Genomic DNA, 13,717 nt, shown 5'->3' on the forward strand with positions numbered 1-13,717 from the left:
TCAATGACCAAACTTTTCTTTCCAGTAGTTAGGTTACTTGTCCCACAATTCTCTTACCAACACACACACACAAAAGAAAAGGATGCATTACTTAATCCATTTTCTGAAGTGCTCATACCAAAGAAAACAATGTATGTGGAAACACAAGTGTACGGGCACAGGTGCGTGTCAGGAAGAATTTTTAAAGTAAGATGAGTTGGACTGCATTACTCAGAAAAACAGTAACAGGATACAGAGAATTTTTCCTTAGGTAGTTGGTTTACATCCAGCTAGATTAGTATGTTGGAAAATGGTTAACCTTTGATGGTTGCTCAGTGGTATATGTTAAACAGGCTGTCTCTATATAATTGCTGGATGACAGGTAGCCACAATGTTGCAGTTGGAAAAAATCTGTAACCTTGATTTTTCTAAAAACTAAACCGGATCAAAGGACTGATCCTTTCCAATCTAACATTTTCATGCTAGAACCAGACAAGCCAGCAAAGAATGAGGCAAAAGGTTAGCACAGGACTACTATTTTTTAGGGAGTAGCATCCTGCAGGTTTTATTCACTATAAAGCAACTGTTTAGAAAAACAAAATATTCACAAACCTTTCCACAAGGTAGGCTGCGTTTTAAGGTACTTCCCTTACAAACCACCAAAAAGGTTAGAATGTAACATTAAAAATTCAAAAGAAGAGGAGAAAAATGAACTAGCTCCACATGATTGTTTAGTTTACCATGCGTGTACCATATACATCCACAATGAAAATGTCCAATTTTTGTGTTGGATAATATCTTTTCTTACCTGCTGCAATTTCAGCCCCTGATGGTATAGCTAGGACGAGTCTTCACTTCAGTAAAAACTTATATGGATGGAATCCCTCCTATATGAACTCTGGCAAACTGAGTTCATCTATGTTCTTCAGACACGGGACTAATGACTAACATTCCTAGACTTCTAAGAGTAAGGACTATTATTAGCATGACAAGAGATGCAGAAGCAATACTTTCAGTGTAGTAATAACCAGTAGAGCTTATACTCCTATTCATACCAAATCTAAAAATATTCATTGGTGTTATTTGATTCTCTCCATCACTTTAAGTTTAGTGAATTGTTTCAAATTCCATCACAAACATTTCATGGAGGTAACACATAACACATTAAAGCAATAAAACATGGCATGGTAATACGCACACACCAAAATTAAAACAAAAATTTAGGGGAGTGAAAATCCCAACTCTATTCCAAACCCAAATTAATCTCTTAAGTATTCTCTAATGTTTCACTGCATCATTCTGTATCACTGGCATCCGTGGCTTAATACCACATATTTAACAAGTTCATAGACTATCTCGTCTTTGAGTCATTTTGGGAAAAGGGAACCACCATTAGTCTTTCCTCAGAGGTAGGTGTTTCTCCAGTCACAATTGGATGCCTGTCAAAAAAGAATAAACTAACATTTCTTGCTTTTACTGAGATGATAGGGCTCTAGCGTAATGGCTGGTGCCTGCTGTTAAGTCACAGTGATAGTGGAAAACAGCCTCTGGGATTTCTGTCCTCAACTTCGATGAATTAATCTTTGTTAGGGTCACCTACAATAAACTCTGACACTCGAACACCCTGAACCACAACTCCTATAAACCAGCACAATAAATGGTGATGTTAAAGCTGAGCAGACAGGCCTACCCAACCTGAGCATTACTTAATGTCTGACCAATGTACCTAGAACCTAAGAAGACCATCCTGGAGCAAAGTGTTTAAGACTAGTCAACCATTTTAATGAAAAATTACATGAGGACTCCACCTCATCACCTACTTGCCAAAGCACTCCCCAAAGCAGTAGCAGACTTCCTTAAAGTCTTTAATCTTTCTGAATTTCACAAAAACTTTTGCATTCAGGGACTGTCATGAATTATTGGATTAGATACTAAGGGGTAATTCTCTTATCTTTAAATTCTTTTACTTTGTGTACACAAAATACTCATTAGCTCTTGAACTAACCTTTCATACCCCAGAGAAATAGCCTACAGGATTATTGAGTAGAGAATGTGTAAACACTCCAGGGTGAATATAACATTTTAGGGTGAAGCTCTAAAATGTGTGTCAAACATCAAATGAAATCTTTGTCATTTTTTTTCTCTAGCACATGCACAGGACATAAGCAAGATGCTTCTTCTGTGTGTCAAGTCTTAATAGACTCTGGAAGAAATTTATCTACCAGAACCATGTAAAACAATGCCAAAGGTATGACATAAAACACACATGATAAAACAGGTGAAACTCAACATACGTTTTTCAACACTTACCTACAATGACATGCAAGTATGAAAACACTCCATTGTGTTCAGATACCACACTTACTTTACATTTGTAGCATTCATGTTCTCTATTTACACTTCAACTATTAAGAAACTGAAAATCATGGAACACTTCTGTCTCATTAACTAAAATTTACAACTCATTACATCATTTTGTCAAAAATCAAGAACATACATCAGAAATATCTTGCAGAACTGTGTATGAAGGCAATAGCACTTAGAATTCCCCTTAGGGATCTGATCTATAGGTGACTCTATGCACACTGAATATGAGGCATGTAAGCAATCTTTGATATTTGATAGTCAACTATTTACATCATTTAAGTTATGCATGTGCATAACTCCCTTGCTGAATACATGCAGTTTTGATCTGAGTTCCACACAGCAATAGAAGTAAATGAATAGCACAACCCTTTATGTAAGTATTCCACACATCTATAGCATCTTTCATCAAAGAATCTCAGAGCAAGAAATAACCCTTTGCAATCATATTTGTAAAAATAAATATAAACATAAAAATATGCCAATATGAAATAAGATAAGATTTCCCCTGAAGGTGCTAATTATGATTTGGAGGGAAAACAGTTTTGCCTTTTTCAGCATTCCACTATCTGTTATACTGCCTCAAGATATACATTCCCTATGGCATGATACTGACTTTGGAACCACTGTCACCACAGAGCAGATACTCTGAGGCAGCTGCTATGCAACTAAGACTGAAAAAGCAAAGACCTTGGTCAGTCCAAAATGCCTGTGTAGAGGGCTGATAAGGTCTCAGTTGCAGGCAACAAGAAAAAGATTGTGAAAAGCATAAAAGAGAACTGTCACATGTTTATTTTTTCTAGTGACCAATCAGAACTGAAAAAAATCTGGAAATAAAATGCCTACCCACACTATGCTTTCCCAGTTTTTTTTTTTTCCCATATACATGTAGAAATTATGAGGAAGCCTAAGGCTTTGAGATCTTGTGTAAATTTCTACAAATAGCAACAGACATGCAAGAGAAAACCTGAAATACTGTCTTTTTAGGGACTTTCTAATCTCTTTAGATATGCAAAGAACCTGTGTCTGTCTCTGTAAACAGTGACTTCAACAGTTAGAGAAACATTTATTGGTGACTTAACGAACAGCAAGACTGCTATCTTACTTGAACAGAAAAACTCTGTAAAGAGAACTGACATTCCACTTCCTTACTTACAGTTCTGGATGTTCATTTTATGGCTTGCCACCACTGAAGTAATAAATTATGTATCTGGATAAAATGAGTGAAATACAATCCTGCAAACACAAGGTTCTGGCTAAAAGCATGCAATCACAGCTCAGAGTGCTGCAGATACCATGTTAGCTGCAAGAATGGCTCTAAGATTTTAAGTATTTTTAGCTTTATGTTGTCTTTTACAGATCTTGCACTTTCATAGTAGGAAGTTCTGTATTTTTTTGTAATTTTGCTTTCACAATTCACTTCAATTTGCAAAATGTTCCCTGATTGCATGTATTTTGCTTTAAAACACACAATAGTGAACCTGCTGCTGGTCAAGAAAAGATATATTAAACCTCTTTTGCCTGCATTAAAAACAAAATGCTTCAGAAACTTAGAAATTACTTCAAAAAAAGGGACAATTTCTCAGTTAATTTATATTACATCTATAGAAGACTCAATTGCAATTTTAAATTAAGAAATTTTACTTATTTACTCATTTATCACAAAAATCTTTCAGTATGATTTCTACCACTCCAATAACTTAATGTTCTCTGGAAACTCTATTACGAATTTCAGTCATAGAAACAGATGATTTTTTTTCCCCAGCAGTTAAATTTTCAGGTGAATTGCACTTCTGTAATTTGATTCCAATTTGTACGTATCTTCTTTCTTCAATAAAAAAGATGAAACCCCCACTTTTCTTTTCAAACATATGATTGGCATATTTACTGCATAATTGCAAACTACTGCTGTGGTTTCAGATGTTATACCCCTGCACAGAAATGATGGATTAGCCTACTCTTTACTTGCTTTGAGGCAAAAATGTTGCCTCTGTTCCTCTTTATCCAGTTAAAAACTGTGTAAAATTCTTCTCCTAATATGTGTGAATTTAGTTTTTGCCCCACATGAAATGTTTATATATGAACATACACACATATGCACAGTAACCAAATTATGAGATTGATTCAATAAAAAATGTAAAAGGCAATGGAACTGAAGCAAATTATGTATTCACAGAATGCCACTGTGATTCATTACATGTTACTATGAAATGAATATGAAAAAGATGTAAAACCAAAAATCCCGATGTTCTTAACTCATGCTAAGACACAACATAAATTGACAATGATGTTAAATATGCTCTTCTTTCTGTGTCACTGACTAAGAAAACAGAAAATAAAAGGAGAATAGCAGTAACAAGGTCAGTCTAAACAAGAACCCAAGAATCTATATTGAAAGGCTTCCTGAAGAATCAACAGGTGCTATCAACACAAAACAAGAATCTTTTGACTCCATAGGGACTGTGGAAAAGCATGAAAACCTCTGAAGCACCTGACATTCAAGTGCAGCCAAAAGCAGCTTCAAAGTGCCATTTGGCTGGATCAACAAATCTCACCGCAAATATACATCATTTTGGATGACACTGAAGTCTGCAATCATCAAAGTTATTATATTTGATAATTTCTTCTGGACAGATCAAGCTTTATCCATCTAGCATAATAAGGAAAATGGGCTTCAGAACATGAACAGAACCAATTTTGGCATGTGATCCTCTTTCCTCAATCTCTCTTGCCTTTTAATCCTTCACAGAAGAAATTAATATGCATGAAAAAAATGCAGCGAGGAAACACTGGCTGGGCAAGAGAGGAGGTACTAAATGCAACAGACTGTTGGAGTAGGGGAAGAAGTGCACAACGATAATGTCAAGAAGAAAGGGGAAAAGAATTCTAAAGGTTGTGTTTGTTTTTCGAAATGTCCTACTTACCTACCCCTCAGAACCAATGTACAATAGGAAGAGCCATGGGAACCCAAGAGGCCTTATTTTGCTCCTTATAATAATGCAAACAAGAAAAAAGTCCAGAAAATCAGCTACAGTTGACTAGATTAATGCCTGTGCTCTTTATGAATGGAAGTATGAAGACCAGAATATCTGTCACACTGAAAAAAATGAAAAAAGTGGGAATGTCGCAGAACAACCTCCCATGACCATGCTTGTATATAACTGCTGCAAGAAAAAGTCAGAATTATGTAACCTATGTGATGCAAGATGATTGTGGATGCTTGAGGTGCCTACCTCAAGAAGAAAAATTCATTTTGGGCATCTGATAACAAAGAAGCAATGCTGAGTGTATGGCAATCTGCACAGAGCGGAAGAGTCAGGGCAAACTTGGAAGTCCTGAAAAGACACAACAGACAAATGCATGCTGTCAGGAATTAGGTGTAGAGAAATATTTTCCAAGAAATGTAAGACCCACTGAAAGGAAAAGAAACAGGTAAACACACTTTCTGAGCCAACGGATTTTCTAAAAAAAATCCCACATCATAAATGGTCCTGAAGACAATGAGACCAACACTTGTCAGGAGGAAGGCAGTTAAACTTCTAGCTAATGCTTTCACTGATGGCAAAGGTCTCCATTCCAGAAGTTTTTCAGCAATGTGTATAACTCTTCATTCTTTCCTTTTTTTACATGACCAATTCCTTCATTCCTGTGATAATACATTTTTTCCTTACAGAAGCTTTTTGAGACATTGTTATTTAGAAGGCACATCTGTATGTTTTCATTTAAAATGTTTTCCTTTGTTTACCATCGCTCTCTCCCATGTTTCTCTGCATGGCAGCAGCTGATGTGATTTCTGTTAATTGCCGTAACTGACAAGACACCTCTGCATGTAAAGTGCCTATTCTCTATTGTACCGTCCAATTTTCCAGGACTTTCCTGCTATTGCATTTATCAAGGATACCTGTGAACTTTGCCTTTGCTAGCAGGGATCACTTCACTCCTATTGTATGACTCCTACTTATGATGTCTTTGCAATCCCATATGATCATTTTACCCTAGTCCACAGCTGGCACTACCTAAACAGCCCAGCTGAGACATAACAAACTTCCTTCCATGCTGCTGCTTCTATCAGATCTACTCCTCAGAAAAGTCTCCATATGTGCTTTACTTAGGTTCCTCTTAACATAACTAAGAGAAACCTAAAAAGCTGTAAGTTAGATTCTCAAAGATATAAAGGACAGCTGAAAAAAAATCTGCAGACTCTAAAGCCTCTGGTCATTTTAGGATAGTCTGCATATAAATCACACATTTTTTTCCTAAAAATACTGTCAGAGGACAGTGTTAGGGCCCTTGGTGCACCCACCCTCCTTAAGTTTAGTTGGCTAAGTTAAGAAGTTTAGCCTGCTAAGTCCAAAGTCAGCTCTTTCACTAATACTACCAATTACAAAGAAAGCTAAAAACAAGGGCCTGACCCTCCTTTCCTCCTTTTCCCTTGGGAGCTACTTTTAAGCAAGGTCTTTATTGTTGACCCCCTATGTCTACACTTGGTTGGGTGCCTCCCTGACCTTCACCCACACCCATTGCTCAGCTTCCTGGCTTGCCCTGGGACCTGCTGCCTCTCTGAGACCTTGCTAGGTGATCACTGGATTATGCCTGACCCCAAGGGCCCGTTCCTGACCCCGACTCATGTTTAGCATCCTGTCTTCTTGCCAGTGGGGCTACTGCTCTTGCCTGCCTTGATAGTGTGCTCTGCTCCAGCCTCCCTTCCCTTTTGGAGTCGCTGGCCCTCACTGCTTCCCAATAAGCACCAATAAGCTCACAAGAGGTTTTTTTCAGACTTGTAAGGCTATCTTTACAGTGAAATATCCAAAACTTTCAGATCAGGACAGGGTGTAGCAATAGTATTTAACTACAAGGGTGTAGCAATAGTATTTAACTACACTCAAGTTACAGCCTAGAGATGTACAGTGAAGCCAGCCATGGCAACCTGAGACATACTTCTTGGATGACAAATGTGTGACCTGATGCCCAGCAAACCCCCTCCTCCTGGGAATTTTCTGATCAACCTGTCTCAGCTCCTGCCTACAGTAACACCGTAAGATGAACTGGAACATGCCGGCTTCTCCCAGTGAACTCACCGCTGCTATTTCAATCTCTCCCTCCTAGGATTAAGGGCAACATACACCATAACTTGGCAGGCGTCCCGGCCAGCCTGTGGAGAAGCAGCCGTCTCCCGGCCGGGGCTCGTACGAAAGCGGCGGGCCGCGGTCCGGCCCGCCTTCCCCTCGCCTCCAGACACTTCACTTCCTCACTGGGACAGGGCACCCCGCCCCGGCCAGCGGCGGCCGACACGGCCCGCACAGAGGCGGCGGCCCCGGCGACCGGGGACCGGGGTGGGCGGCGGCGCCACAGCCGCGGGCTCCCCACAGCTCCCACCGCCCCCTCGCAGCGCCCCGCCCCGCCCCGCCCCGCGAGCCCCCGAGCCGCGCGCTCCCCGCCGCCGGCACCGCCCACCCCGGCTCGCCGCAGGCTGGCGCAGCCCGGCCCGGCCGCGCATGCGCTGTGCGGTTCACCGGCGCGGCGGGCATTAAAGAGCTGGTGGTTGTGGTGCCTTGTTTGTGCGCTGCTGTGTGCCCGCTGGCTCCCTACGGCCTGCCCCGAGCGGCCGGGCGGGCACCCGACCCCACCGGGGTCCGGGTGCACGCGGCGGGGCTGGCCGGCCGCGCCTGGGCCCGCACGGCTCCGCAGAGCCTCGCGCAGCGCGGGGTGGGTGAGGAGTTAGGGCCCGGTCCCCGCTGGGGGCAGGCGAGCGGGCGGGCGCTGGATTCTTTGGATTGCGGACGTCGCGGGCAAATAAAACACGCGGGCGGGCGGTTGCGCGATCCGGGCCGCGTTCCTGCTGCCGGGGGGGCGGGGAGGGCGAGGAGCGGCGCCCCGCGCAGATGGAGCCCAGCAGCGGGAGCCGCGGCGCCGGGCCCGCCGTCATGCCGGTGGCGGCTGTGCTACCGGCGGGCGGGAGCGGGGAGCGCCTGGGTGGCGCCACCCCCAAGCAGTTCTGCGCCGTGCAAGGGAGGCCGCTCGTCAGCTACACGGTGCGGGCGATGGAGAGGTAACGAGGCAGGCGCCGCTCGGCTCCCGGTCCGCGCCCTGCGGCCGTTCCCGCCGGTCCCCCGCCGTGCCCCCAGTCCCCAGAGAGCCGCTGGCAGCCGCCCTCGCTCAGGCCCTGGGCAGCCCGGCGCGGCCGCGCTTCCGAGGCCTTGGTTTTGCGTTTCGGTGGGATCTCTTTTTCCCCCCCGGTCAAAACGTGTAGTGAGTGACGGAGTGGCCGGGGGGGACGGCCTGGTGCGGGCCGGGGGCGCTGGGAGCTGTGGCCGGGCAGGCTCCGTCGTCCCGGGTGGCTCTCCTCTCGCCTCAGCCCTGCCAGCGCCCTGAAGCTGTGTCACTTGCCATTTTTGCTGGGTGACTGTTGGGAGGCCCTCACCCTCAAAGCTCCGGGGTTTCTGCAACTGCAGTGGCTGGTTTGGTGAGCTACGGGCCTACCACAGCCATTTGAGATAGTCATAAAACTATCCAGAGGCCTTGAAAAAAAGGTCTCTTCAGCCATAGCCACTGGAGATGGTTTTACTAGCGTCCAGTACTAGCATTGAAAATAGATCTGCTCCTCATAGTGGGATGAACTCAGTGGCCTACAGCTTTGCGTTATGCTTCGCCATTATAGTTCATGGTGGAGCGCCCTGCTTCAGGAGGAAGCTGAACCGCGCCCTTGACTGTGTTTAAGGTACAGTCACAGGGCTGGATGTCGACAGCTCACATAGCGTGAGATCGCATGTGTAACTTTTCTTTGTTTGTGTTGGAGCAAAGCATTAGAGTAATGGGATATCTCAGCAGTCAGGTTTTCCCTTTTCATAACACTGTTGAATTCTAGGCATGTGACTGACAGTTAATATATTATTGTCAAATGTTAACATAATGTAAGTCTTGTATCTAGTGTCACTTGAAACACTGCAGGTAAGGAGTGGAGTGTCAGATGTATTCTGGATGTTTTGCAGTAACTTGCAGAAAAAGACCTTTAGATTTTAGAGAGAATGAATGGGAAGGAGTGGAAGGTGGTGAAAAGAAATGGAATTGCCAACATCTCCCAAAGTTCTTAACTCATGGAAACTTGTACAACATCAGAATTGGGACTCTTTTTCCATTCCCACCCAGAGAGGCTTCCCTCAGGTCACTTGTTACTTTATGAAAGAAATATTGCTTGTTTTCTTTATTTAACTTTCAACAGCAGCCAGTCACAAAGCTAAACACATCAGTAAGCAAAACCTCCAATCCAAAGCTTGTCACAGCTGTAATATCTGCCAAAATGTCATGGGAATCTACAGAGAAGAATAATGTCTTCACTTAGTGTATTGGAGACCTGAAAAGAGAACAGAGTGAGGTTTGGGAAGGAAATGATATTCATAGGAAAATAAAACATTATTCATTAAAAAAAAAAAAAAATCTTTCATATTTGCTGCCAGTGAGCTCTGGGAAAATAACAGTTCTTTGAGCAACAGTATTATATTTATGTCCTAAGGCTGCAAAAAATTAAAGGTTGAATTCTAGTTGTACAGTCCAGCTGGGCGCTTGATGCCAAGCTGATTGTTGAGAACAACAACCTAGTGCTTTTGCTTAACTTCAGTAGTGCAATAACTAGTGCCAGTGCTCTCACAGGCAGAGCTTTCTGCCATCTCTGTACTGAGTTGGATTGTTAGCTGGTATGTGTGTGTATGGGAGTTGGGAACAGATGTACTCTAAAGCTCAGAATGGCTTTCATTTTAATCTCAATACTTCCGACTCTGAAATTGCAGAGGAGGTACCTTGTTCTTTGTGTGAACGCGTGTGCAAAAATGTAATATTGAGGAACTGCAGTTTATCACATAATCTGTCACCCCGAAGTGGCATGTTTTCTGTTTAGCTTGATACTGTCTTCTGATGTCTGTTGTTTACCTGCTGTAATTGAATGAGTCATTGACTCACTAGCCTGTAATAACTTTCACTGAACCGGTTATCTCAGCTACTGAAGCTATTTTTGAGGGTTTTTTAATCTGTAAAAAAATGTAGCAACATATAGACAGAAATACAGGAGCAAATCAAGATTTCACAGCAGCTTTGCATGTGGTTATTAAAAATCAGGAGAAAAAGATTTTTACACTGTTCAGCTGAAAGTAGTGAGAATCTTAGTGGTGTGGAAAAGCTGGCAGACAAGACAAGAGCAGACATGAACGAATAAGCAGTGCATCCTGTTGGATAGGATGACAGCATGTAGAATGTTGGCCTGCCAATAATAACCAAAGATGATGCCCTTAGGAAGAGGAGGTGAGAAAAAATACGGTGAGGAGAAATGGTTGGTTTTTATTGCCAGTACAGTGACGCTGATAGGAAGGTCAGATCCTACCTTGCAGGTAAAATTGAAGTGTGTTAGAGAACTTAAATGGCTTTTTTCCCCCTTGGAGTTGTTTCTGCTTTTGTTGAACGACGCAAGGCTTTTGCATCAAGTTCAACAGAACTAGAATGACATTCCTCCATTTTGCTTCTGTACACACTAGTAGGGTTCTTCCTTAATTTTAGTTTGTGTGTGTGTTTGTTTAGAGTAGAACCTTTCCAATTCATTTTCTGAGATGGGGGGAGTCTCAGCTCTGTGGGCATATGCACACACATTTTACTAAAGCTATAGAGAGGAAAACAGACCAAGGTAAAAGTTGATTTAAAAACAATTGTGGGACAAATAAACTGCTGCTATTTTTGCTATGCTCAACTTTCATCAGTTGTTGAAAGTGCAGTGAGAAGTTACTAAGGAGGAAAGCGGAGTTAATACCTGGCAGAGTAAACTTTTTTTTATAAAGGTTTCAGGCAGTTTTGTTTACTTTGTTTACTGTAATGCAGCCTTTTAAAACAAGCATCACCTGGGGGAAGCTTCCAAAGAACTGCCTCTTCAAAAGTGTCTTCTGTATTCATTTGCCAAATATTTTTCCCTGTTGGCTGATTCATGCTCAGTGGCTCTACAGGTCACACAGTTGCGGTTTTGTTAAAAATATCTATTGTGATAGTTCTTTTTGTGTAGTTATCATTAGCTTATTATTTAAATTGTTTATGAACTAAAAATAATCAAATTGTTTTAACTTTATGAAGGTATCTTTGTTATCTTGTCTGATTAGTAAGGAACATTTTCTTTTAGGAAAAAAATGAATGGCTTCTGTACGTGAGATGTTCAAAACTTCCTTACAGTGTTCACAGTGTACCTGTGAAACTTTTCAGACTTAAAAGCTGTCTGCTTTTATTTTTGTACTGTAAAAGATACATATGTATTTATATATTTTTTCATATATTAATGAAATATGTCATCAAGCTGTTACAAAGCAAAAGGAAGTTATGCTTGTTTTCTACAAATGCATTTTGTGCTTGACAGTTCTTTTTCTCATTTGATGCTTGAATAATAAGATCAGCGAAAGTAATGCAATGATTTATCTTGTACCTCTGAAGAGTTTCTGTGGCAGTGAAAGATCACATCCTGTGCTACTAAAGCTGTCTCAGCACTGACTGCCTGGTTCTGGCCTTGCTTTGCTGGTACCACTGATGATTTCAGTAGGTTATATGTTAAACAGGCTGTTACTGGTCTAAGTAAGAGTTGCAGACACACAGATTTCGGGCTCTGCACTGGTTTGTATGTGAATCAACAGCTAGAGGGTTAAACCTCAGTCCCGTTTGTACCTGAGCGTGCCGTTTGGGTGATACAGTCTCAGAGCATAACTCATTGGTTATTTCACTTCCTCTGCAGTCTATTTTGTGAAGTCATGTAATAGCTTAATCTGTTGTTCAGTTGGTGAGCTCCTTTTCTTTGAGTTCTAGCTCAGCTAATATAAATGTATGTACTTTTGTTTGAAATTTAATGAAACGACACTATTTTCTACTAGGCAGTTGGTCTATCTGTAGGTGATAAGGACAGTTACAGGAAACAAACATATGGTCCTTTTCTGCCTCATTGTTTTCCATGTACTAATATTGATGTCCTCCCAAGGCAGTTGTAAAGTGATTATAACTGGGTTGTTAATTTTGTTTCGTTTGATCAGACCTGACTTTCCGTTTCAGAACTACGGCCTATGTTGTATGGAAGCCCTAGAGGTCTGTATGAAGTGCTTGTTAAAGCACATTAGGGTAGTCTCATCTTTTTCAGGCCTTGTGCTAATTCCTTCTGAAGCGTGCGTTATCTTGCTCTAATATTACAGTTACAAAATGGAAAGAGTGTTTACTATTTTTGAATTGATTTTGAGCTGGTCCTGAGCTGCTTGTTACTTTAGTATGAAATCTTTCTGAAGAGTGTGACAAATTGAGGGAGGGGAAAAAAAAATCCATTTACTGCCAGATTGAGTGTATACTGATATCCTTCTACTTCATTGAAACAGTTTGAAACATTTCCATAAGCAGATCTTTAAAAGAGTAACCACCTGTGTGGTGCACAGTTCTCATTTGTGAGAATTTTTAGTATACTTAACTGGGTTAGTACTTTTCATGACTTTTGGCGGGACACGTTAGGCTTCAAAACCTGAGCTGTTCTTGTACCTAATCAGTCTAGAGGATACCTTTATACTCTTATATGAATAGGTTGCATCTCTAAATCCCAGCTCTAATTATTGCACATTAGTCCAGAATGAGTTTAAGGATGACATCCTCCAGTTTATAAATGTGTTTATCCAGACACAGGGTGGAGCTGTGACCGCATCCTGTCACTTTTCGGTGTATTGTATCACTGGAGGCCTTGAGCCATCCCACCCACCCTGTGCGGAGATTTATCTTAGGCTGGCCAGTACTTCTGTTCTGTTCCCTTCTCAGAAGATGCTGTGTACTTACTACCCAATTGCTTCATAATCTGTTTCATTTGACTCCAGAATGGGAGATGTCAGTGCTTTTCTTACACAGTCACTAGTGAATGTGCAGACTGTCTACTGTTTCTGGGAGCCCTGTAAGGCTATAGCCTTTCTGCAAATAGAAGTGCAAAGCCCTTATTTTCATTTAGTCTGAAATAACTCTTCTTGAATTTTGCTTTATTTAAACAAGTGATTCTCAATATTGAAAGGAGGAACTGAGATTAATTCAATTAGTTTGCTCTAGTTCTTAGTTGAAGTAATGCAGAGGTGTTAAGTTTTGTGGCTAAATATAAGACTATGCCAGGACTCATTTGAAAGATTTGAAAACCTTTTGATAAACCTGCGGTGAGTGATGAGTTGAAATGAAACTGGAGACCATATGACTTCAGATTTTACATTTGAACAACTTCAGTTCTTAAATGCTGAGGATATGTTGGTTTGCCTGTATTTTCTGCTTTTGTTAATAATGAAATGAACATAAGGACGATTATTTTTCTTTTCAAGAATGCTAATAGCACTTACATTATCTTATTTTT

General features: G+C 41.5%; 1 protein-coding gene and 1 long non-coding RNA gene across 4 annotated transcripts in view; one reads left to right on the top strand and one right to left on the bottom strand.

Annotated features, from left to right (window-relative positions):
• Nucleotides 1–7,648, bottom strand: part of LOC114011632 (uncharacterized) — a 46,105-nt gene extending 38,457 nt beyond the window's left edge. Inside the window, exons 1-2 of the long non-coding RNA XR_003553622.2 lie at nucleotides 7,422–7,648; nucleotides 5,577–5,678 (exon numbers count right to left, since the gene is read on the bottom strand). This is a non-coding gene — a long non-coding RNA (uncharacterized LOC114011632). The remainder of the gene's footprint in view (nucleotides 1–5,576; nucleotides 5,679–7,421) is intronic.
• Nucleotides 7,649–8,116: 468 nt separating this feature from the next.
• CRPPA (CDP-L-ribitol pyrophosphorylase A) overlaps nucleotides 8,117–13,717 on the top strand; it is a 125,457-nt gene continuing 119,856 nt past the window's right edge. For 2 of the 3 annotated variants that reach the window (XM_055806267.1, XM_055806268.1), the window contains exon 1: nucleotides 8,117–8,392. In XM_055806267.1, the coding sequence (XP_055662242.1) occupies nucleotides 8,226–8,392 (167 nt within the window). In that variant the 5' untranslated portion in view covers nucleotides 8,117–8,225. The remainder of the gene's footprint in view (nucleotides 8,393–13,717) is intronic. The other variant, XM_055806266.1, reaches the window with a different exon arrangement.

This window comes from Falco peregrinus, chromosome 5, assembly GCF_023634155.1.
Source record: "Falco peregrinus isolate bFalPer1 chromosome 5, bFalPer1.pri, whole genome shotgun sequence".
NCBI lineage: Eukaryota > Metazoa > Chordata > Aves > Falconiformes > Falconidae > Falco > Falco peregrinus.